Source organism: Lampris incognitus, chromosome 17, assembly GCF_029633865.1.
Source record: "Lampris incognitus isolate fLamInc1 chromosome 17, fLamInc1.hap2, whole genome shotgun sequence".
Lineage (NCBI taxonomy): Eukaryota > Metazoa > Chordata > Actinopteri > Lampriformes > Lampridae > Lampris > Lampris incognitus.
Window position 1 is genome coordinate 5,701,108 of NC_079227.1, and position 23,012 is coordinate 5,724,119.

Sequence of the window (23,012 nt, forward strand, 5' to 3'; positions counted from 1 at the left end):
GTAGTAATGAGGGGTTCTATCATTTCATTTGAAGCCTCCAAAAAAAGGGAACAGTGCCATTGGTTGGTGGAGACTGAAAATATACTCCCAACTCTTCAACAGTCCTACAGGAACTCTCTTCTACAAGAAGATTATGATAAGATCTTGAAGTTAAAATATGAGGGGAACTGTATTCTCAGTGGAAACATTAGCAAACTCTTACTCAAGCTCAGCAAGAGACATTTCAAATTGGGCAACAAACCGGAGAGGCTGTTGGCCAGACAATTAAAGGGGGGCGCAGGTGAGCCATGCAATTGACAAAATTAAATCCAAAACAGGTGATTTGTTAATTAACCATAGAGAAATAAACAACCAATTTAAAGAATTTTATTCAGAATTATACACCGTGAAGTCTCAGGCCACCAGTGCAGACTTTGCCGGCTTCTTCGACTCTCTTAATTTGCCAAAACTGGATGAGTCAGCTAGGTTAGAACTACATTCTAATTTTTCGGAGAGCGAATTAATAGAGGCAATTAAAACGTTTCCCTCTGGTACAGCGCCAGGCCCTGATGGGTTTGGTCATGAATTTTACAAGGCATTTCATAAGACACTTGCCCCACTTTTCTTCCCCCCCCTTTTCTCCCCAATTATACTTGGCCAATTACCCTACTCTTCACATCCGGCTTCCCATCCGCAGACACAGCCAATTGTGCCTGTAGAGACACCCGACCAAGCCAGAGGTAACACGGGGATTCGAACCGCCGACCCTCGTGTTGGTAGGCAACAGAATAGACTGCTACGCTACCCAGGCGCCCTACTTGCCCCAGTTTTACTCCGGACGATTAGCGTCTCCATTAAAAATAACAGATTAACTCAGTCCCTATACGAGGAAAATATATGTATTTTGTTAAAAAAAAAAGGTAAGGAGGAAACGGAACCCGGAAGTTACAGACCCATCGCTCTCCTCAACTTTGATCCAACGTTGGTTACAAAAATAGTAGCTAACAGATTGGGGAGGAATCCAAACTTGCTCGATCAATGTCAGATATAAACTGATCCAATTCAAAGTCATTCATAGACTCCACTATTCAAAGACCAAATTACACAACATTTACCCATCTGTTTCGCCATTGTGTGATAGATGCAAAGTTGAAGAAGGTTCTCTTGCGCATCTTTTCTGCCTCTGTCCTCACTTACACAAATTTTGGTGTGAAATATTCCTGTGGTTCTCCGGAGTCTATGAAAGGGACATTCCTCCTGATCCAGAACTGGCACTCTTTGGACACTCAGAGTCTGCTTTAAGCTACACACCTGAGGAACAATCAGCATTGATGGCTGACATGGTAGCCGCCAAGAAAATGATCCTAACAGACTGGAAATCACCTACGCCCCCCTGCTTACAGACATGGCTCAATGAAATGATCATAATCATACAGATGAAGAGAATACGCTTCCATAAATCTAAAGCACCCAATAGATTCCTGAGCATATGGGGTCCATTCACTGATTATGTCAAAGAAAAATCAGTTTTAATTACAGTCTGTAGTGATGTCTGACAGTCATCAGCAAAGCATGATGGTTATTTGTAATTCCTTTCTCCTAACATCCACTGTCTACCTCTTGCAACGAGCAATCACCCAGGCCTGCAGAGACATCAGTGTTGGCCAGTCGGTGTGTAAATTCAGGCTTTACCCAGGTTCTAAACTGGTCTCTGAGACAAACTGGGTGTGTACGCACAAATTTCCCCCTAGTAACGACTGATCATGAGGCCGCTGGTGCTGTAACGTCCTCACACGGTTTCTTTAAGTTTCTTGGCATATTTCAATTTTGGTTAAATCACTCAAAAAAAAAGCTCCGAAAAAGGGAAGTTGTGGTTTTGTGCTGCTGGTAAATAAGACGAAGGAGGGAGGGCGAGTTGAATTTCTCTTAACTCCTCTGCTTTTACTTACTGCTCAGAGCCGACTCTCTCTTCCTCCTCCTCCCCTTCCTCCTGCTGCTGGGTCCTTGGTTTGTACACGTCTTCTTCCTCCTCCTCATCTTCCTCCTCTTCCTCATTGTCAACGCTCTTGCTGTCCGGCAGCAGGGGCGAGGTGGGGGGCGGAGTCCGACAGACGTGCGGTGAGCCCACCCAGCTGAGCACGGCGGGCTCAGCCAACCCATTGTCAAGGCTGTGGGCAGGGAAGATGGAGAACGCTGGCTCCAGCGGGTCAAAACCCTCCTCCACGCTCCCCTCACCCGGGGCTGTCTGGCTTTTCCTTATGGACCCCACCCTCCGGGCGTCCCTCTCGCTCTCCTCCTCGTCCTCCGCCCCGCCGTCCAGGTCATCGTCAAAGGAAATGATGTTGGTGACCTTCTTCCTCCGCCGCCGCTCTCGCCTCAGCCCGGAGTCTGCCGAGGAAACAATGAAACGCAGCAGGAAAACAAAGGTATTTTGAGTACAATTCAATCACAGTACTTCTACTTTGACTTGTCCCCCCCCCCCCCTTTTTTTTTCTCCCTAATTGTATCTGGCCAATTACCCCACTCTTCCGAGCCGTCCTGGTCATTGCCCCACCCCCTCTGTCGATCCGGGGAGGACACATACATGTGGAGTCGCCAGCCACTTCTTTTCACCTGACAGTGAGGAGTTTCACCATGGGGACGTAGCGGGTGGGAGGATCACGCTGTTCCCCCCAGTCCCCCCGAACAGGTGCCCCAACCGACCAGAGGAGGCATTAATACAGTGACCAGGACACATACCCACATCCGGCTTCCCACCCGCAGACACGGCCAACGAAGCCGGAGGCAACACGGGGACTCAAACTGGCGATCCCCATATTGGTAGGCAACGGAAGAGACCGCCACGCCACCCGGACGCCACTTTGACTTGATTTATCACGACGTATTCTACTTCGGTGTTTTACTTTAATAAGTCTTACAGAGTAAAATAATGTCTAGATGAAGAACTAGTTTCAGTAAGTGTCAGTGAAACCAGGTGTTTTTCAAAATTAATGTGGTTCGTTAATGTCCAACGATACGGGCCACGTCAACTAACGAATATTTCCATAGTTTCAGTCTGTAGATGTGAGAGTAACAAAAGTCACTTCCAAAGTAATAACTCGAGTAGTTTTTCCACTAAGACACTCAGTTACTCTGACTTGACTCATTTTCTTCATCAGTACTTCTAATAGTACTCGAGTACATCGTCACTGAAGTAGCAGTACTTCTACTCCAGCAGGAATTACCAGTTGTCTTTCCATCTTGGTTCAGAACGGAACCGAACAGGACGGACAGCAGAACCGCACAACGTTCATTCCTAGATGAATTCAGACTACCAGCAGCTTTTACGGCATGAGGAACAGAAACCTTCTGGATCGATTTCATTTCCTGCTGAAGTGCTTCGCCAAACCACTCCCATTGTTCAGCGTTCAACAACAACAACACTATATTACGCTGTGGTCCAGACTTCCTCATTGGCGTTGTTGCTGGTAAAACGTTTTAACATCACATTATGGAGGTACAAGTGTCCTGTAGCGATAAAACCCTGATGAAGAGCCTTCCTCATCAAACAAGAGGAACTTGTTTAGCGCTCAGGAACAAACACAAGGGCTCCACAATTATTCATACATCCATTATCCGAACCGCTTATCCTGCTCTCAGGGTCGCGGGGATGCTGGAGCCTATCCCAGCAGTCATTTGGCAGCAGGCGGGGAGACACCCTGGACAGGCTGCCGGGCCATCACACACACACACACACACACACACACACACACACACACATTCACACCGAGGGACAATGTAGTACGGCCGAGTCACCTGACCTCCAGGTCTTTGGACTGTGGGAGGAACCGGAGCACCCGGAGGAAACCCACGCAGGCACGGGGAGAACATGAAAACCCCACACAGAGGACAACCCGGGATGACCCCCAAAGTTGGACTACCCCCGGGCTCGAACCCAGGACCTTCTTGCTGTGAGGCTACCGCGCTAACCCCTGCGCCACCGTGCCGCTCCACAATTAATCAATCCACCCCCCTTTTCTGCCCCAATTGTACCGGGCCAATTACGCCTCTCTTCCGAGCCGTCCCGGTCACTGCCCCACCCCCTCCGCCAGTCCGGTGAGGGCTGCAGACTACCACATGCCTCCTCTGATGCATGTGGAGTCCAACTGGAACACTGCCTGTCCCAACACAACCACCACATCACCACCACCTTTCAAATGGAGGAAATAATGCAAAGTCTTAGGGATCGTGGCACGTTTCAGCCTTTAGTTAGTGGGCGTGTAACTGCATAGTGGGCTGAGTATGTCTGTTGTGTCAACCCACCAGCGGAGGCGCTGCGGGGCAGCACAGGCAGCGGGTCTGAAGCTCCTTCGGCGCGGGTGATGAAGCCCGGCACAGCGGCGGTAGCAGTGCTGATCTCCCGCAGCAGGCTGCTGACCCCCTGCGTGGACTCCTTCCACAGGCTGCCAATTCCTTGGGTGGACTCCTTCAGGAGATGGGAGACGGACGAGCCCCCCGTTCTTGACAACCCTCCGTTGAGGTCGCTGTTGTCAATGTTAATGGCAAACAGGATGGAGTTGAGCCCTGAGGGAAGGCGGAGGGGGCAGAGAGTTATGACTTGTAGACAGACAGAAAGACAGATAGACAGACATACATATATACTATATACTTGAACTCCTTCACTTGAGGCAGCAACTCATCCCCAACCCGGAGGCAATCCACTATATACACACACACACGTGTGTGTGTGTGTGTGTGTGTGTGTGTACACACAGATGAATGTGTGCGTTTGTATATTTTTCCACATACTAATCTGACTTTATTTTCATTTTATCTTATTCTATTCTCTGTACCGACAACACCAGGCTAGAGTCCTAGTGCATGTAATGCACATGGCATGAAAGAATTTCTGATTCTGATGAAATCTGAGGGATACTGGAAGTTTCTTGAACAGAACACAAGGTCTTCAGTCAAGGAGCTAAAGCAGTGCCAAAAATGAGTCTTCCAACAAGACTACGACCCAAAGCATTCAAGCCAATCTACCAAAGAACTTCTCAGGAGGTGGAAGATTTGTTATTTTGGATTGGCCAAGTCAGAGTCCAGACCTAAATCCAATCCAGATGCTGCGGCAGGACCTGAAGTGGGCAGTTCATGTCGGACACCCCTCAAACCTCACTCAACTGACCGAATTCTGTAAAGAAAGGTGGGCAAAGACCCCTCTAAAGAGGGGTGAGAGACTGACTAGCGGCTATAGGAGACGTTTACTCCCAAGTTATCGCTGCTAACGGACGAGCCACGAGCTACTGACTGAAGAGGGTCACATACACTAAACACATGGAATCGGAGTTTTTGTTAAATAAACAATGAAAATATATCATTTTTTTGTTTTGTTTCTGTCCTTTATTTCATTGTCTTTATTAAGAATTGGGGTTTAGATAAAGATTTGAAAAGTTTATTTTAATATCTTGTACAAAAATAATGACCGTCCCTGTGGGGTCACTTTCAAGAAGCACTGTCTAGATTCACAGAAAGACAGGCAGACAGACAGATGGGGGATAGACAGACAGATGGGCAGGCAGGCAGACAGACAGACAGACAGGCAGACAGACAGATGGGCGGACAGACAGTTGGACAAATGGGCGAACAAACAGACGGACAGATGGGCAAACAGACAGACAAACAGAGACAGACAAACAGAGACAGACAGACAGATAGGTGGACAAACAGGTGGACAAATGGGCAGACAGACAGACAGACAGATGGGCAAACAGACAGCCAGACAAAGAGACAGACAAACAGAGACAGATGGGTGGACAGACAGAGACAGACAGACAGATAGGTGGACAAACAGGTGGACAAATGGGCAGACAGACAGACAGACAGATGGGCAAACAGACAGACAGACAAACAGAGACAGACAGACAGACAGACAGACAGACAGATGGGCGGAAGACAGACAGACACAGTAAGTTGCTTTGAATACGTGTGTCCACCACAGTCATGGTGAGTCAGTATAAGTGGTGTGTGTGTGTGTGTCTGACCTGCAGCCATGGTGGGCAGCATGCTGGCCCGCTCCTCATCCAGGATGAAGGCCCAGTCTTCATAGTAGGTGCTGCAAAACCAAAGCAAAACATGATCTCAGGTCCAGACGGACAGGAAATCCCTTTTCCTAAAGTCTGCAAATACTGTCGCGCTGGAAGAATGTGAGGGGGGGGGGGGGACACACACCTGGCAAAAGAATACATACCACAAACACACACACACACCACATCATAATCTGCAGCACACAGACATTCTCATCCAAATGCACTAGCATGCAAATACAGACACACATGTGAAAACACACACACACGCACACACACACACACACACACCTGAGGCGTGCGTGGTCGGCCAGCAGGGCGTGCAGGTAGCGCTCCAGCGAGTGCTCGTTGAGGGAGCAGCGCAGCCAGGCCCGGCCCCGGCCCAGCTCCGATGAAATGTGGCGCAAAGAGTAAAACCTCTGCAGCTCATGTCTGTTCAGGTGCTCCTTCACATAGAACCAGAACGTCAGCTCTGAGACGGACAGACAGACAGACAAAGACAAGACGGACAGAGAGAGAGAGAGATTTTGATTGACTGACTGAGAGAGAATAAGAGAGAGAGAGAGATTCATTTTGTACCACGTGTGAACAAACGGCCTTCAGGAAAGTCAAAGCAGGACCAGTTTCCTCCACCTCCATCACACCGTGACCCGTCTCTCCATCACCCCAACACTCTGAAAGACGACCTTCGAACTCTGAATATTCACACGACTTGCTTGTTCAAGAAAACAAGAGCAAAAGGGAAATAATCCAACGGGGGGATAATTCAACGTGGGAGGGGGGGGTAATTTAACGGGGGAAATAATTATCCGTGTCTTTTTCCTTGAGAAAGTTTCCGGGACGTGGTAATTAGTGGGAACGAGTGTTGCGGAGGTCATCTGTTTTGCATACAATTAGCATACGGCCTTAGACAAATGTGTTGAATTATGGCTGCTACTGGCGTCGGCGGTGGAGGCCCGGCTCTCGTTAGGCAGCGGGGAGACCACGAACGCCGTCCCGTCCTTCTCCTCCATGTCCTCCACTGTGAGATACGAGGGAACTTCAGACGTGGTTCTTCTAATTGCACCTTCAGCGGAGCGACCCAGCCCACCATCCTGGCGTCCCATCATGCAGTCTGCTCCCTCACAACCAACTGGATGCCTCAACTTTGACTCCTTTAAAGGAAAACTCCACTTTTTTACACCTGGGTCTTGTTTTCTTAATATTGTTCATCCTTCCTGTCGACTGGGCCGCGGGTTACGCCCCCTTCTGATGTGGAGGACTCTGGAGAGGAGCGATGTCAGCAAGGTAAGCTAACACTCAAGTCCACTTTACCTCACACAAGTCCGGTTTATCTTTCTTTTTGTGTGGATTTTTTCCCTTTTCTTTCACCCCAATTGTACCCGGCCCATTACCCCACTCTTCCGAGCCGTCCCGGTCTCTGCTCCACCCCCTCTGCTGAGCCGGGGAGGGCTGCAGACTACCACATGCCTCCTCCCATACATGTGGAGTCACCAGCCGCTTTTCACCTGACAGTGAGGAGTTTCACCAGGGGGATGTAGCACGTGGGAGGATCACGCTATTCCCCCCAGTTCCCCCTCCCCCTGACCGACCAGAGGAGGCGCTAGTGCAGCAACCAGGACACACACCCACATCCGGCTTCCCACCCGCAGACACAACCAGTTGTGTTTGTAGGGATGCCCGACCAAGCCGGAGGTAACACGAGCATTCGAACCAGCGATCCCGGTCTTGGTAGGCAATGGAACAGACCGCCATGCTACCCGGACGCCCCTAGTACGGCTTATCTAAGTATCTCATTTGCAAGTAAAAACGAAACTGACAGTTTAGATTTATTAGCCGAAATTAAAAGTAAAATTATTTGATTAAAAACTGAAACTACAACTTGTGAAATGAGCTACCGCACTATTATATACCATCATAATACTATTCTATACCATTATAACACTATTCTATACCATTATATCACTATTATATACCATTATAACTATTATATAACATTATATCACTATTCTATACCATTATAACTCTAATATATACCATTATATCATTATTCTATACCATTATAAATATTATATACCATTATAACTCTAATATATACCATTATATCATTATTCTATACCATTATAACTCTATTATATACCATTATATCACTATTATATACCATTATCTCACTATTATATACCATCATAATACTATTATATACCATTATAACTCTATTCTATATCATTATATCACTATTCTATACCACTATAACTCTATTATATACCATTATATCACTATTCTACACCATAACTATTATATACCATTATAACACTATTATATACCATTATCTCACAATTATATACCATTATATTACTATTATATACCATTATCTCACTATTATTTACAATTATAACACTCTTCTATACCATTGTATCACTATTATATACCATTATATCACTATTATATACCATTATAACACTATTATATACTATTATATCACTATTATATACCATTATAACACTATTATATACCATTATATCACTATTATATACCATTATATCACTATTATATACCATTATATCACTATTATACACCATTATAACACTATTATATACCATTATAAGACTACACGAAGTCCCCGATTTACAAACGCCTGTACTTACAAACCAACCTCTGTAAAGGCCATTATCTTTTTTAAATCGAGTTACGGAGCATTCAGGTAGAGTAGTGGTCTATTTTGTTGCCTACCAACACAGGGATCGCCCGTTCGAATCCCCGCGTTACCTCCGGCTTGGTCGGGCGTCCCTACAGACACAATTGGCTGTGCCTGCGGAGTGGGAAGACGGATGCGGGTATGTGTGCTGGTCACTGCACTAGCGCCTCCTCTGGTTGGTCGGGGCGCCTGTTCGGGGCAGAGGGGGAACTGGGGGGAATAGCGTGATCCTCCCACGCCCTACATCCCCCTGGTGAAACTCCTCACTGTCAGGTGAAAAGCAGCGGCTGGCGACTCCACGTGTATGGGAGGAGGCATGTGGGAGTCTGCAGCCCTCCCCGGATCGGCAGAGGGGGTGGAGCAGTGACTGGGACGGCTCGCAAGAGTGGGGTAATTGGCTGGACACAATGGGGGAGAAAAAGTGGGGGGGGGGGTCCAAAAAAAAGAGAAAATATAGATAGAAAGAGAGAGAAAATGAAGAGGGGGAAGGAGAGTCTCTCCTTTGTGACTCAATCATAACTGTAGGATTTGTCTGTTGTGTGTGTGTGTGTGTGTGTGTGTGTGTGTGTGTGTGTGTGTGTGTGTGTGTGTACCAGCTCTCCTAGGTAACACAGAGCCGCCCACTGAGAGTGTTGCTGTGCAACATCCCAAACATTTCTCCTCACCTGTGTCAAGGTGTTAACATTCACACGTTTTTGGTTTTTGGAGATACTTTACCGTCACTACATACGTGCAATGAGTTTGAATGTGTCCTCTGCATGTCCCCACCCTATATGTCCCCACCCTATATGCCCCCACCCTATATGTCCCCACCCTATATGTCCCCACCCTATCGTACAGGAGCAGTGGGCGGCTGCAGCACCCGGGGACCAACTACAGTTCTTCTTCCCATGCCTTGCTCAGGGGCACAGGCAGCAGTAGTAACCCCAACATGCATGTCTTTTTGGTGGTGGGAGGAAACCCACGCAGACACGGGGAGAACATGCAGACTCCACACAGAAAGGACCCGGGACGGGCTCGGGTTCGAACCCAGGACCTTCTTGCAGTGAGGCGACAGTGCTCACCGCCGTGCCGCCTCTCTTTTCCAACAGAACTGGGTGAAATAACCTGCAGAGGGAATTAAACTTGGGGTATTTCCCTGGTTTCCCTTCGATATAAAAAAACAAAACTAAAACAAATAAAAACAGGTGGTTCCTGTGGTCCAGAAGAGTCTCGGGTCGAGTCAAAATGACAGCACAGTAAGAAAGGAGGCCGTCACCTTGGCCTTAACATTCCCCGTCTCTCTTCCTGGCATGACGGGAAGGAAAACTAATCATTCCATCAGATGAGGCGGGTTCGAGCCCACATGACTCTGCCATCTTACAGCGTCCGAGACTCCGGTGCCCTGCCGGACGACACCAAAAACACGGTCAATACTGGGCGCGGCCGCCACCAGACAGCCCTCGATTTTATGGGAACTGCCGGTCTGCATGGGCTAGCAGTTAGCTTAGCCTGTCCCGCTTCCGCGTCCTGTCAGACCGCCCTCGGTGTTTCCTCTTCAAGCACAGCTCCAGGCAGGGCCGTGATCCCTGGGCCCACAGGAGGCAGCAGACCAGGCTCTCCCAGCCGATCCAGCACCAGCTCTCCCAGCCATCAAACCAAGACACACTTAGACACATATGTGGACGAAGACACTGCATGGACGGTACCAGGTGAGGCCGCCGCAAACATGAATTTGCGCCGCCATCTTCCCACACCGGAAGCAGAACCTATGGTTGTAATATCCTGTCATTAAGTTCCTTTTGGTCATATAATGGACTGGCTATGGGGGTAGGAAAAAGTCATGGACCAGATCTGCTCCCAGGAAGCCTTGTGTTGACTACGCAATTTCCTCTGGCGTGCGACGCAAACGCCCTCGAAAATGTGAAGGATTGCTCTACTACGGATCTCAGAGATGGACGGACTAAATAGTGTTCATCATAAATGCTTCACCTCCAAGTATGAAAAGTAGTCCACATCATCCATGTTGGGGTAGCAGAGATTTGCAGAAAAAACATACTTGCTACACACGCAGGTTAACAGCCGTGATGCATTTGACTGTCTTCGTGGCAGGAACGTGGATCTGGGACACGGGTCCTCACACCCTCTGGACACAGCGACTTGGAGAAAAGCTGCATCATAAAACCGAGCTTCACAGCAGGAATGTGGGTGCAACTCAGAGGTTAGATCTTAGCAGTGAGTAAGGTCCGCACACTAAACTGCTCTCAAGAGCTATTTTATTGGGCGACGTTTCGATCCGTTAGATCTTCCTTCCCATTCGAGCTCGGCCATTGTTGTCCTGCACACTGATATTTTCTGGATGTGTGCAAACTTGGTTCCTCTTCTGAAGTTTTTGTAACTCCGGGATTCCCGCTGAATTGCTTTTTCCCCACATGCACAGATCTGGGCGGCACGGTGGCGCAGTGATTAGTGCGGTCGCTTCACAGCAAGAAGGTCCTGGGTTCGAGCCCCGGGGTAGTCCAGTCTTGCGAGTCGTCCCGGGTCGTCCTCTGTGTGGAGTTTGCATGTTCTCCCCGTGTCTGCGTGGGTTTCCTCCGGGTGCTCCGGTTTACTCCCACAGTCCAAAGACCTGTAGGTCAGGTGATTCGGCTGTACTAAACTGTCCCTAGGTGTGAATGTGTGTGTGTGTGTGTGTGTCAGCCCTGTGATGGCCTGGCGGCCTGTCCAGGGTGTCTCCCTGCCTGCTGCCCAATGACTGCTGGGATAGGCTCCAGCATCCCCGCGACCCTGAGAGCAGGATAAGCGGTTTGCATAACGGATGGATGCATGGATGGATGGATGGATGGATGTCGATGACACCCAGCTGATCTTGTCCTCTCCTCCCTCCGACACACAAGTAGAGACACGCATTGCTGCATGCTTGACTGACATCTCGGAGTGGATGGCGACACACCATCTGAAGCTCAATCTGGACAAGACAGAGCTGATGTTCCTCCCGGGGAAAGGTTGCCCGCACCGAGACCTGGCCATCACCATGACAACACCGTGGTGACGCCAACTCGGACTGTGAGGAATCTGGGTGTGATGCTGGACGACCAACTGTCGTTTGCTGCAAACGTTGCATCGGTTGCTCGCTCCTGCAGATTTCTCCTCTATAACATCAGGAGGAGTCGCACAGCCTCACCGACGAGACGGCACAGGTGCTCATCCAGGCTCTGGTCATCTCCTGGCTGGACTACGGCAACTCCCTCCTTCCTGGCACCCCGGCGTCGGCCATCAGACCTTTGGAGCTTGTTCAGAAAGCTGCAGCTCGTCTGGTGTTCAACCACCCTAAGTTCTCCCACACAACTCCCCTTCCCATGTCTCTACACTGGCTCCCAGTAGCTCCTCCTCCTGTGCTAGCCTACAGGGCAGTGAAAGGAACAGCTCCTTCCTATCTCCAGGCCATGGTCAAGTCCTACACCCCCGCCCCACCACTTCGCTCTGCCGCCTCGGGACGCCTGGTTGCCCCGTCGCTCAGAGGCCCCTGCTGCCGATCGACCCGGTCCCGGCTCGGTTCTGTCCTGGCCCCACAGTGGTGGAATGAACTCCCCACTGATGTCAGGACAGCAGAGTCGCTGTCCATCTTTCAGCGCAGGGTGAAAACTCACCTCTTCAAGAGCTACTACCCTGTTACTTGCTCTTAGCACTTATTGTATTCACTCATTTAAATAAACAAATCTCTTTCTCGCACTTTTACTTTAGCACTGGTTTTACTCTTAGATGCTTGTTTAGATGCACTTACGACCTCTGATGACTAGTAGTTCTCCTGATCTCCTACGTTAAATGATGCACTTATTGTAAGTCGCTTTAGATAAAAGCGTCGGCTAAATGACTGTAATGTAATGTAATCTAACGGATGGATGGATGGATGGATGGATGCATAGATCTTCAATGGAAATACAAATATTGCCAGTTATGATGGACAAACTCATGGGTGAAGCTGGTTTGGAGGAAAGGAGGAATCAGAGCGGGGAGGGACTTGATTTATTTGGGGGCTGTTGTCAAAATTGTTCACCTCTCCGATGTTACCTACAGCCAGCCAAAACACACCAGCTTGTAGCTAATGGCCAGGGCTGATGTTCTTACTGAATGTAAACCCTGCTGAATGACTTTCAAATACCCATTTGTACTCATAATGTCAACTACCAGCCTCCTCGGTCCTCCTCCCACTCGTTCTTCCTCCGCTCTTTCACTCGTTCTCTCTCGTCACACAGTGCTTTACCTGCTTCGGTCTTTGAGCTGAAGCCCGCAGCCTGTTTGAGAGCGGCGGCAGTCAGGGCCAGGCCTCGGTTCTTCCTCAGGCCGTGCTGGAGAACCGCCTCAAACTGGGCACACAGACAGATCACCCTGTGAGGAGCAGAACCACATCGCGTTACCTTCCACTCGGGAACATCCCACCACCGACAGGCCCTCCTCGCACCGCGACGTCCAAGAACCTGTCCAGATGAGCTCCACCAACGTGGTAGAGAGGGGGTTGAGCTGACTGGAGCCTGCATCAGAAGTACTCATAAATACCTCTGTGTCTGTCTGTCTGTCTGTCTGTGTGTGTGTGTTACATCAAGTCATTCTGCTACGCGGGACGAATCACAACCTCTGCGTGCACAACGTGGACCCACGTGACCAAAAGAGGTCTGTACGACTAACAGGCAGGGAAGAACGACAGAGGCTGAACATTTTCTGTCTCATCATCTAGTATCATCTACCATGTAGCATCAACGCTGCTTCCGCTGGGGTGTTGGGTGTCAGAGGTAGCAGAGACAATGGCTAAACGCTGACTGGTGAGTCACTGTGTCAGTTATTATTCGGTAAACGGCCGGTTTATGAGTCATCATTTTCACTACCAGCAAGCCCTTGAGAATGAACCAGAGCCTCGAAATGATGTGTGGTTACCTGCTGCTGTGGACAAAACGACATTTTACCAGCAAATGTCTGCGGTCCTGAGCTCATCCTGCCTGCATAACACACACACACACACACACACACACACACACACACACACACACACACCGTCCTGGCGTGACCACACCGGGCCGGCTTGGTCGGGCGTCCCTACAGATACAATTGGCCGTGTCTGCGGGTGGGAAGCCGGATGTGGGTATGTGTCCTGGTCGCTGCACTAGCACCTCCTCTGGTCGGTTGGGGCGCCTGTTCAGGGCAGAGGGGTGGATTGTGGGTAATAGCGTGATCCTCCCACACGCTACGTCCCCCTGGTGAAACTCCTCACTGTCAGGTGAAAAGAAGCGGCTGGCGACTCCACATGTATGGGAGGAGGCATGTGGTAGTCTGCAGCCCTCCCCGGATCGGCAGAGGGGGTGGAGCAGCGACCGGGACGGCTCGGAAGAGTGGGGTAATTGGCCGGATACAATTGGGGAGAAAAAGGGAGGGGGGAATAAATAAATAATGATAAAAATACACCCCACCAGAAAAGGAACAGAGTGCCCTTACAGACCAGCATTTGTAGAGGCCAGTCACACAACACCATCATCATCAGCAGCAGTCACTCGGGGTCGAGTATGACTGTCCTCCCTCCGGGTCCCTGTGGGTCCTCGGGTGGGTGTACAGGCCGATCCTGGAGCCGCATAATGGGAGGACGCCTGCATGTGACAGCTTTTTGCGTGGAGGGGCTGATGCGCCTGCAGCCACCACACGGTCCTTGACAGGGGGTGGCCAGAGTCCAACGGCATGGAGAACCAAGATGAGTGGGGACCACCCTCTGTTGCAGCCTTCATCCACCTTCACTGCCATTGTGACCTAGAGACATCTTCCACCAGGTCCACCGTTGAGGTCTTTGTTGGATCACGCTTCGTCTGAAACCTCCCCCTTGACCTACCCGCCTTGGGTGACCCTACCAGGAGCCAAGCTCCGGACGGCATAGCTCTTGGGATCAGTGGTACGCGCAAGTTTCTCCACCACGACAAGGTGGAGATCCAGGAAAAGTACACACAATGTGCACCACACACACACACACACACACACACACACAGAATCCATATGCATACTCCACACACCTATCCCCTGCCACATGACCTCAAACAGGGCACAATGACAGTCATCGTCCTACACACTACAGACAGAACATAGAACTACACCACCGCTCTCAGGTCATGTGATACACAGCATCACATGACCTGAGAGCAGGAAGCTCACCCATAAAAAGCTCTGACATAGTTTACACATGAGAGAAGAATTTCAAACCAGCAGAACCGTTTTCTTACCTGCTGTCGGAGTCAGAGGCAATTTCTTTTCGTCCCCCAAAGCGGATTTGGCACTGAAAAGAAGACAGGAAAGGGAAAACAGTCAGTTGACCTGTCTGTCATATTTACAGCATCACGCTTCATGAGGAGGAATACAGACGCAGCACAACCTGCCAGTTTGGTAACTTGAATAACTACAGACACCACAGAGCCACAGGAACACTGATGGGGGTCATTTTATTTTAGGACATGTAGCACCACCATGCCAACCATGCCAAGATTTTCGTTGGGAGTGATGAAGAAGGACAGGATTAGGAACGAGTATATTAGAGGGACAGCTCAGGTTGGACGGTTCGGAGTCAAAGCAAGAGAGATGGTGTGGACATGTGTGGAGGAGAGATGCTGGGTATACTGGGAGAAGGATGCTGAATATGGAGCTGCCAGGGAAGAGGAGAAGAGGAAGGCCAAAGAGGAGGTTTATGGATGTGGTGAGGGAGGACATGCAGGTGGCTGGTGTGACAGAGGAAGATGCAGAAGACAGGAAGAGATGGAAACAGACGATCCGCTGTGGCGCCCCCTAACGGGAGCAGCCGAAAGTAGTAGTAGTAGCAGTAGTAGTAGTGGTAGTAGTAGTAGTAGTACACCAGACTATCGCTCCAGACTACAGCTTAACTCTGAACAGTGTTCCTGAATGGGGAATCAGATCAAACCAAAATGGAGGGAATGGACAACAGTAGTGGTTAAAGATTCAGATGAAGGACATATTTCGTGTGGGACACAGCAGCTGGGTTTGTGGACACTTTGTAAATGGGAGGCAGGACGCCGAACCCAAGAGAAAGAGGCAGGCCGAGAGTGGTGCTTACTACCTGTTTAACAGCATCCAGCAGCCTCTCTAGGAGGTGTTGTCTCTTGGTATCAGTCTGCTGAGTGCCTGCAGGACAGACAGAAAAGACGAGAAAGCTCTGCATTCAACGACACGGTAGAGAAAATCACATTTGTTCAGGATTAATGACTCATGAAGGTACACACTGCGAACTAAGTGAGTCCTGCCCTGCGAGTGGAAGTCACAAATAAGACGCCGGGCTCACTTGTTTCCGAGTCTGGACGTTTTACGAGCACCACACGTCTTCCCCCCCCAACAGACCTTTCCGCTTCAAGCGGAGCGTGAGACATGCTTACTCTCAAACTAGCAGGATGAATGCCGGTAAAAATCACAAGCCGGAGTCCCCCCCCTGCGAAGGCTGTTTTGCCCCAACTTGCTTTTGCAAAACCAGCAAACTCTCAAGCGGAACCGCATCCAGAGTGATCCGGCTTTTAGCAGCGGGGCTGACTCAGTGTGTGCTGCTGGGACGCTCATTCATGCAGTGAATGATTTTGCTTGGAAAGCGTTCGTCAGTCAGATGGGCCGGTCAGTCACAGGCCTCCTCATGACTGACTGAACACAGGGGTGGACGGGATTCAAATGCCCTACTTTTGTGCAGTTCATCCGATATTTGCGTTAAGACATGACTGATTTGAGAGTCTCGAACCAGGGGTTTGATTGCCCCTGAAACAGACCCGGCTTCAAGGCCCAGAGGAAGGGAGATAAACTACCCCCCTGTGGGAGTTTATCTCCCTATGTGTCATGGTGAAAAGTCACCGAGCGGTTCAAGACCCACCAAGGCTGACGGGTGGGTGCTGCCTAAACGGGACCGGTTGAAAGTTCCCATAACTGAGTGACTGACTCCCACCGAAAAGGAACTGGGTTTGTGACGTCACAAACCCGGGATCTGCCCGGTCCGGTCCGCCTGCCACCTGACTGTCACGACGGCATCACGTCAGCGGTGCGAGGTGACGTGCAGAGAACGTGTCGTTTCCAGCCCACAGCCGAAACGTGCGACTGGTGCTGCATCCTCACCACCACCACCAGCCCTGCTACTTGTCCAGGTTCCGCTCAGCAACTTCCCAGCGACGGGGGAGGAATCAAGGGAACGGATGAGGAATCAAAACCCAGAGACAGGACGTCTGCCTCTTTCCGTCCTTCATCACGACCGCCTGTGCACATCTACTTCATGTCACGCGCATTTTAATGAGCAAAACGTGCGGTACTGACAAAGACTGACTGACTGATTGATTGATTGGATTTTTTTTTTGATTGATGCTCCAAAAAAACAAACTTCCCGACAACCAAACTCACCGTTCATTCTGACAGCCCACCTCCGACGGAGACATCTAAACGACCAGCGGGTGGTGGGTGAGAGAGGGTACGTCCGGACACCGTCACCGCCTCAGACCCGGGGACCGGGTCACGCTGCCCTTCATGCCCGCTCTGCCGCTCACGGCCGCGGGCTGGTGAGCGACGCCGACGCGGGGAACGGCCACAGGCCTGCCGAGGAGCCGCTGCGTGCCCCGTCGAGCCGGGCGCGTCCCTCTCCCGCAGTCCGGCGGACCTGCTGAAGCCACGAACCCGTAAGACGAGACGGCCGGGCGCTGGTTCGCGACCCCGGAGCGGCTGGTGTGAACTGTGGCGGACTGGTACAAAACGTGTTTTCCCCCGCACCGCCCCGGTGACACAGCGGAAAGAGAGGCTGTGCGGCGCTGCGGTCACATGACCAACACACCGGGTCACGTGACCCGAGAGCGGTGATGGGATTTGTAGTTTTTTCTGTTTGTAGGGTTTTGTTTCTCTCTTCACCTTTCCACCCTCCCTTTTTCTCCCCGCTTGTCTCCGGCCAATTACCCCGCTCTTCCGGTCGCTGCTCCACCCCCTCTGCTGATCCGGGGAGGGCTGCACACTGCTCCCATACACGTGGAGTCGCCAGCCGCTTCTTTTCACCTGACAGTGAGGAGTTTCACCAGGGGGACGTAGCGCGGGGGAGGATCGAACAGCCCTCCCCCCGACCCGACCAGAGGAGGCGCTAGTGCAGCGACCAGGACACATACCCACATCCGGCTTCCCACCCGCAGACACGGCCAACTGACCTTTCGCACAAAGTACCGCCCCAGAACGGTGCTGGTCCAATCCCACCTTAGCAACAGTCCGTCAAGCTTTCAGACACACAGCAACATGGTGAAACGGTGTGCCTATGGATCTGCAGACCGGATACTAGATATGTGAAAAGTTGGAGGGGTGTCATTCTCTTCCCCTTCCCCAAACCCAGAACCCAAGAAGCGCAATGTGGGCAGTAGATCTGGCAGTATAGCAGACCCACCCCATGGCCAGCTTCCTCCATCCAGAATCAACACCAATACCTGTCTGCTCCAAGCTAAGCTAGCTACTAGCTACTGTAAACTAGTAATAAGACACGTTAGCCGCTAGCTAACGGGTCTGACCCTGTAGCCGAGCGGTTAATGATGTCGCCTTATGGTGCAGTACACCCGTATCGAATCCCGCACCGGGCAAGAAAATAACTGGTTACGCTAGCTAATACAGCTAATGTACTATTACTGTACATTATTATTGATAGCTAATACAGCTAACGTACTATTACTGTACATTATTATTGATAGCTAATACAGCTAACGTATTATTACTGTACATTATTATTGATAGCTAATACAGCTAACGTACTATTACTGTACATTATTATTGATAGCTAATACAGCTAACGTACTATTACTGTACATTATTATTGCTAGCTAATACAGCTAACGTATTATTACTGTACATTATTATTGATAGCTAATACAGCTAACGTATTATTACTGTGCATTATTATTGATAGCTAATACAGCTAACATACTATTACAGTACATTATTATTGATAGCTAATACAGCTAACGTACTATTACTGTACATTATTATTGATAGCTAATACAGCTAACGTATTATTACTGTTACTTTTACCCACACAACGCGCCGATTTCTTCCTTCATGTTTTGGTGTTTCCCGGCTACTTCCTGGAGAGTTCTGAAATGCTTGACGGGCGTAGCAACAGTAACTAAGGGAGGCGGGGCTTTGCGAAAGGTCAGTTGTGTCTGTAGGGACGCCCGACCAAGCCGGAGGTAACACGGGGATTCGGACCGGCGGTGTTGATAGGCAATGGAATAGACCTATAGCTCTGGGGGGGGGGGGGGTTAATTAATTTATTTCAACGGGACCTATAGCTCTGGGGGGTTTTTGACGGGGCTTGAAGCTTTTTTTTTACGATGTTTGTGTGTTTTGTTGAGTTGTTTTGGCAGGATGTGTAATAGAGCCGAAATAAACAAGAGTTTGTTTACGAAAAGCTACACCCTCTCTCTGCCATCTTGTCTGTTTACTTTTTCTGTCTGAGCGTAGGTAACCTACAGTACTATAGCGAATCCGGGGGGGGGGACAGTCTTGGAACCCGTCACCAAGGCCGGGACGCGAACCCGTGTCTCCCACTCCGCAAGCGACAACGCTAACCAGTCGACTAGAGCAGTGGTTCTCAACCTTTTTGGGGTCCTGGACCCCCTGCGTATTTTTGATCTACCCTGAGGACCCCTCCACCTGATCTTGGGGGAGGGGGTTGCAATTTGATAGAAACAGTAGAAACTGCATTTTAAATTGCATGATAGCATTTATTCACTCTTTGGGGCAAAAATAAGAGCATTCAGTTGTAACTTAGATATAGTTAACAAAACAGAATTCTTATGCAGTAACTTTCAGATATATGTAACAAAACAGAATATGTATTCAGTAACTTTCAGATATATGTAACAACACAGAATATGTATTCAGTAACTTTCAGATATATGTAACAAAACAGAATTCTTATGCAGTAACTTTCAGATATATGTAACAAAACAGAATATGTATTCAGTAACTTTCAGATATATGTAACAAAACAGAATATGTATTCAGTAACTTTCAGATATATGTAACAAAACAGAATATGTATTCAGTAACTTTCAGATATATGTAACAAAACAGAATATGTATTCAGTAACTTTCAGATATATGTAACAAAACAGAATATGTATTCAGCAACTTTCAGATATATGTAACAACAGAATTTTTATGCAGTAACTTTTAACAATGCAAACGGGAGCGAGATCTCTTATTAAAATACAATAAATTACACTTGTGAAACAGATGTAATTAGAGAAAGAAGTCCTGTTACCCTTTATAGTTTAGGTAGATAAAGGTCTCAGTCACATTTGAGTAAAATAATCCTATTTCTATAAATGTCATAGGATCTTTTTTTAAAGATATTTTATTTTCACGGACCCCTTGCAATTACACCACGGACCACGAGGGGTCCGCGGACCCCCGGTTGAAAAACACTGGACTAGAGGCTCCGACTCGTCAGTCAAGGACCAACGTGTCTACTTACCCATGCACGTTACAGCAGCTGTGCGTCTCCATCTGCCTGTGTGGTGTGGTGTCTTCCTCCCTTTGTGTATCTCAGCAGCAACTGGATGCTCTGGTCCTCCGGGGTCCATCAGACCTACTGACTCGCCCATTTCTTTTCTTTCTTTCTTTTAAGGGCCTAAAAACGTTCCCCTTCCTCTTCTTCTGCCAATCATTGAATGGTCTTCAGTGGCACTGTGCAGCTAATGTGACTCATCAACTGTTACTACTGCTGCAAGTTATTATAAGTGTGTCTTTACTAACTTAGAAATCATTATTGTCAGTGTCTTTTATTGACTCGTCCTCCTACCTGCACTCCACATTTAATGTTGTCATGCTGGTGATATACATGTCTTTTATATACTGATGTGTCAACGTAAATCTACTTTGTACTCAGATTCTCCTCTTCACCACCTGTAGATGATCTAAGACACCGACACCACATGTACTCAAAAGGACATGCACTCTTTACTATGATATGTTTACTATGTAGCAAGAGTACTACGACTTCATATATGACTACTATGATATGATTACAATGCAGCAGGAGTAATACGACTTCATATAGAACTACTATGATATGATTACAATGTAGCAGGAGTAATACGACTTCATATAGAACTACTATGATATGATTACAATGTAGCAGGAGTAATACGACTTCATATAGAACTACTATGATATGATTACAATGTAGCAGGAGTAATACGACTTCATATAGAACTACTATGATATGATTACAATGTAGCAGGAGTAATACGACTTCATATAGAACTACTATGATATGATTACAATGTAGCAGGAGTAATACGACTTCATATAGAACTACTATGATATGTCTGTGAATGTTCTCATTCATCCAGGTTATGGTTATCCAAAGGAATTGAATCCTTTGGATTACTATGATACGATTACTATGTAGCAAGAGTACTACTACTTCATATAGTATTAATAAGATATGATTACTATGTAGCAAGAGTACTAATACTTCATATAGTATTAATAAGATATGATTACTATGTAGCAAGAGTACTACTACTTCATATAGTATTAATAAGATATGATTACTATGTAGCAAGAGTACTAATACTTCATATGGTATTAATAAGATATGATTACTATGTAGCAAGAGTACTACTACTTCATATAGTATTAATAAGATATGATTACTATGTAGCAAGAGTACTAATACTTCATATAGGACTACTATGATATGATTACTATGTAGCAAGAGTACTAATACTTCATATAGTACTACTATGATATGATTACTATGTAGCAAGAGTACTACCACTTCATATAGTACTACTATGATTGGATTACTATGTAGCAAGAGTAGTACTACTTCATATTGTACAGCTATATGATTACTATGTAGCAAGAGTCCTAATATTTCATATAGTAGTACTACTATGATATGATTACTATGTAGCAAGAGTCGTAAAACTTGATATAGTACTACTATAGACTATGAAGAGTATGTAAGGGTTAAAACTGATGTGTGCTGCCCCCTACCGGCCCTACAGGGGCTCTCTTGACAAAGGCAGCAGAGTGGACAGAATTTGACTTGTGCGTGTATTCTAACAATTAAAACACAAACCCCGACTCTAACCCACAAAACTGTCAGTTTCATAAATCAGCATGACGTGACATTCAGTCCAAAGGAAACCAGGCTCGAGGACTCAGGGGATGATTATCAGCAATTATAAGTTTTTTACATGTATATTATAAATTACTTGTACTGCTATGAATTCAAGTTTTTCCCCTACATCTATCTTAATATATTATAAATTATAATTATCAAAAATGTCCTGAGTGTGTGTGTACCACCTACCTTGTGAGGACATTTTATGAGTCCCCGTGAGGAAAAGGGTCTACTCTAAACCTATTGGGTTTAGGGTTAAGGTTAGAATTAGGATTAGGTTTAGGTTAGAGTCAGGTTTAAGGTTAGGATTAGGATTAGGTTAAGGTTAGAGTCAGGGTTAAGGTTAGGATTAGGATTAGGTTAAAGTTAGAGTCAGAGTTAAAATTAGAATTAGGATTAGGTTTAGGTTAGAGTAAGGGCTAAGGTTAGAATTAGGTTAAGGTAAGGGTTAAGGTTAGGAAAGGGTTAGGTTAAGGTTAGGGTAAGGGCTAAAATTAGAATTAGGATTAGGTTAAGGTTAGGGTAAGGGTTAAGGTTAGGGTAAGGGTTAGGGTAAGGTTAGGGTAAGGGTTAAGGTTAGGGTAAGGGTTAAGGTTAGGGTAAGGGTTAGGGTTAAAATTAGAATTAGGATTAGGTTAGGGTTGGGGTTAGGGTAAGGGTTAAGGTTAAAATTAGGATTAGGTTAAGGTTAGGGTAAGGGTTAGGGTAAGGGTTAAGGTTAGGGTAAGGGTTAGGGTAAGGGTTAAGGTTAGAATTAGGATTAAGGTTAGGGTTAGGGTAAGGGTTAAAGTTAGAATTAGGGTTAGGATTAGGTTAAGGTTAGGGTAAGGTTAGGGTAAGGTTAAGGTAAGGGTTAAGGTTAGGGTAAGGATTAGGTTAAGGTTAGGGTAAGGGTTAAGGTAGGGTAAGGGTTAAGGTTAGGGTAAGGGTTAGGGTAAGGGTTAAGGTTAGAATTAGGATTAGGTTAAGGTTAGGGTAAGGGTTAAGGTTAGGCATGTAGTTATGATGGTTAGGGTTAAGGACCAGTAAATCAATGTAGTCAGTGAGGGGTCCCCACAAGAATAGGATGACATGAACTTGATTAAATGCACTCCCAGTTTGTGTGTGTGTGTGTGTGTGTGTG

The 23,012-nt window shown here is 47.7% G+C and overlaps 1 protein-coding gene across 1 annotated transcript in view; it reads right to left on the reverse strand.

The window, feature by feature from the left end:
- Positions 1-17,491, reverse strand: part of snx29 (sorting nexin 29) — a 150,190-nt gene extending 132,699 nt beyond the window's left edge. Inside the window, exons 1-8 of the mRNA XM_056297356.1 lie at positions 17,128-17,491; positions 15,818-15,882; positions 14,973-15,025; positions 12,980-13,104; positions 6,333-6,513; positions 6,000-6,070; positions 4,282-4,542; positions 1,929-2,367 (exon numbers count right to left, since the gene is read on the reverse strand). Coding sequence (XP_056153331.1) covers positions 1,929-2,367; positions 4,282-4,542; positions 6,000-6,070; positions 6,333-6,513; positions 12,980-13,104; positions 14,973-15,025; positions 15,818-15,882; positions 17,128-17,134 — 1,202 coding nt within the window. The 5' untranslated portion in view covers positions 17,135-17,491. The remainder of the gene's footprint in view (positions 1-1,928; positions 2,368-4,281; positions 4,543-5,999; positions 6,071-6,332; positions 6,514-12,979; positions 13,105-14,972; positions 15,026-15,817; positions 15,883-17,127) is intronic.
- Positions 17,492-23,012: the final 5,521 nt, after the last annotated feature.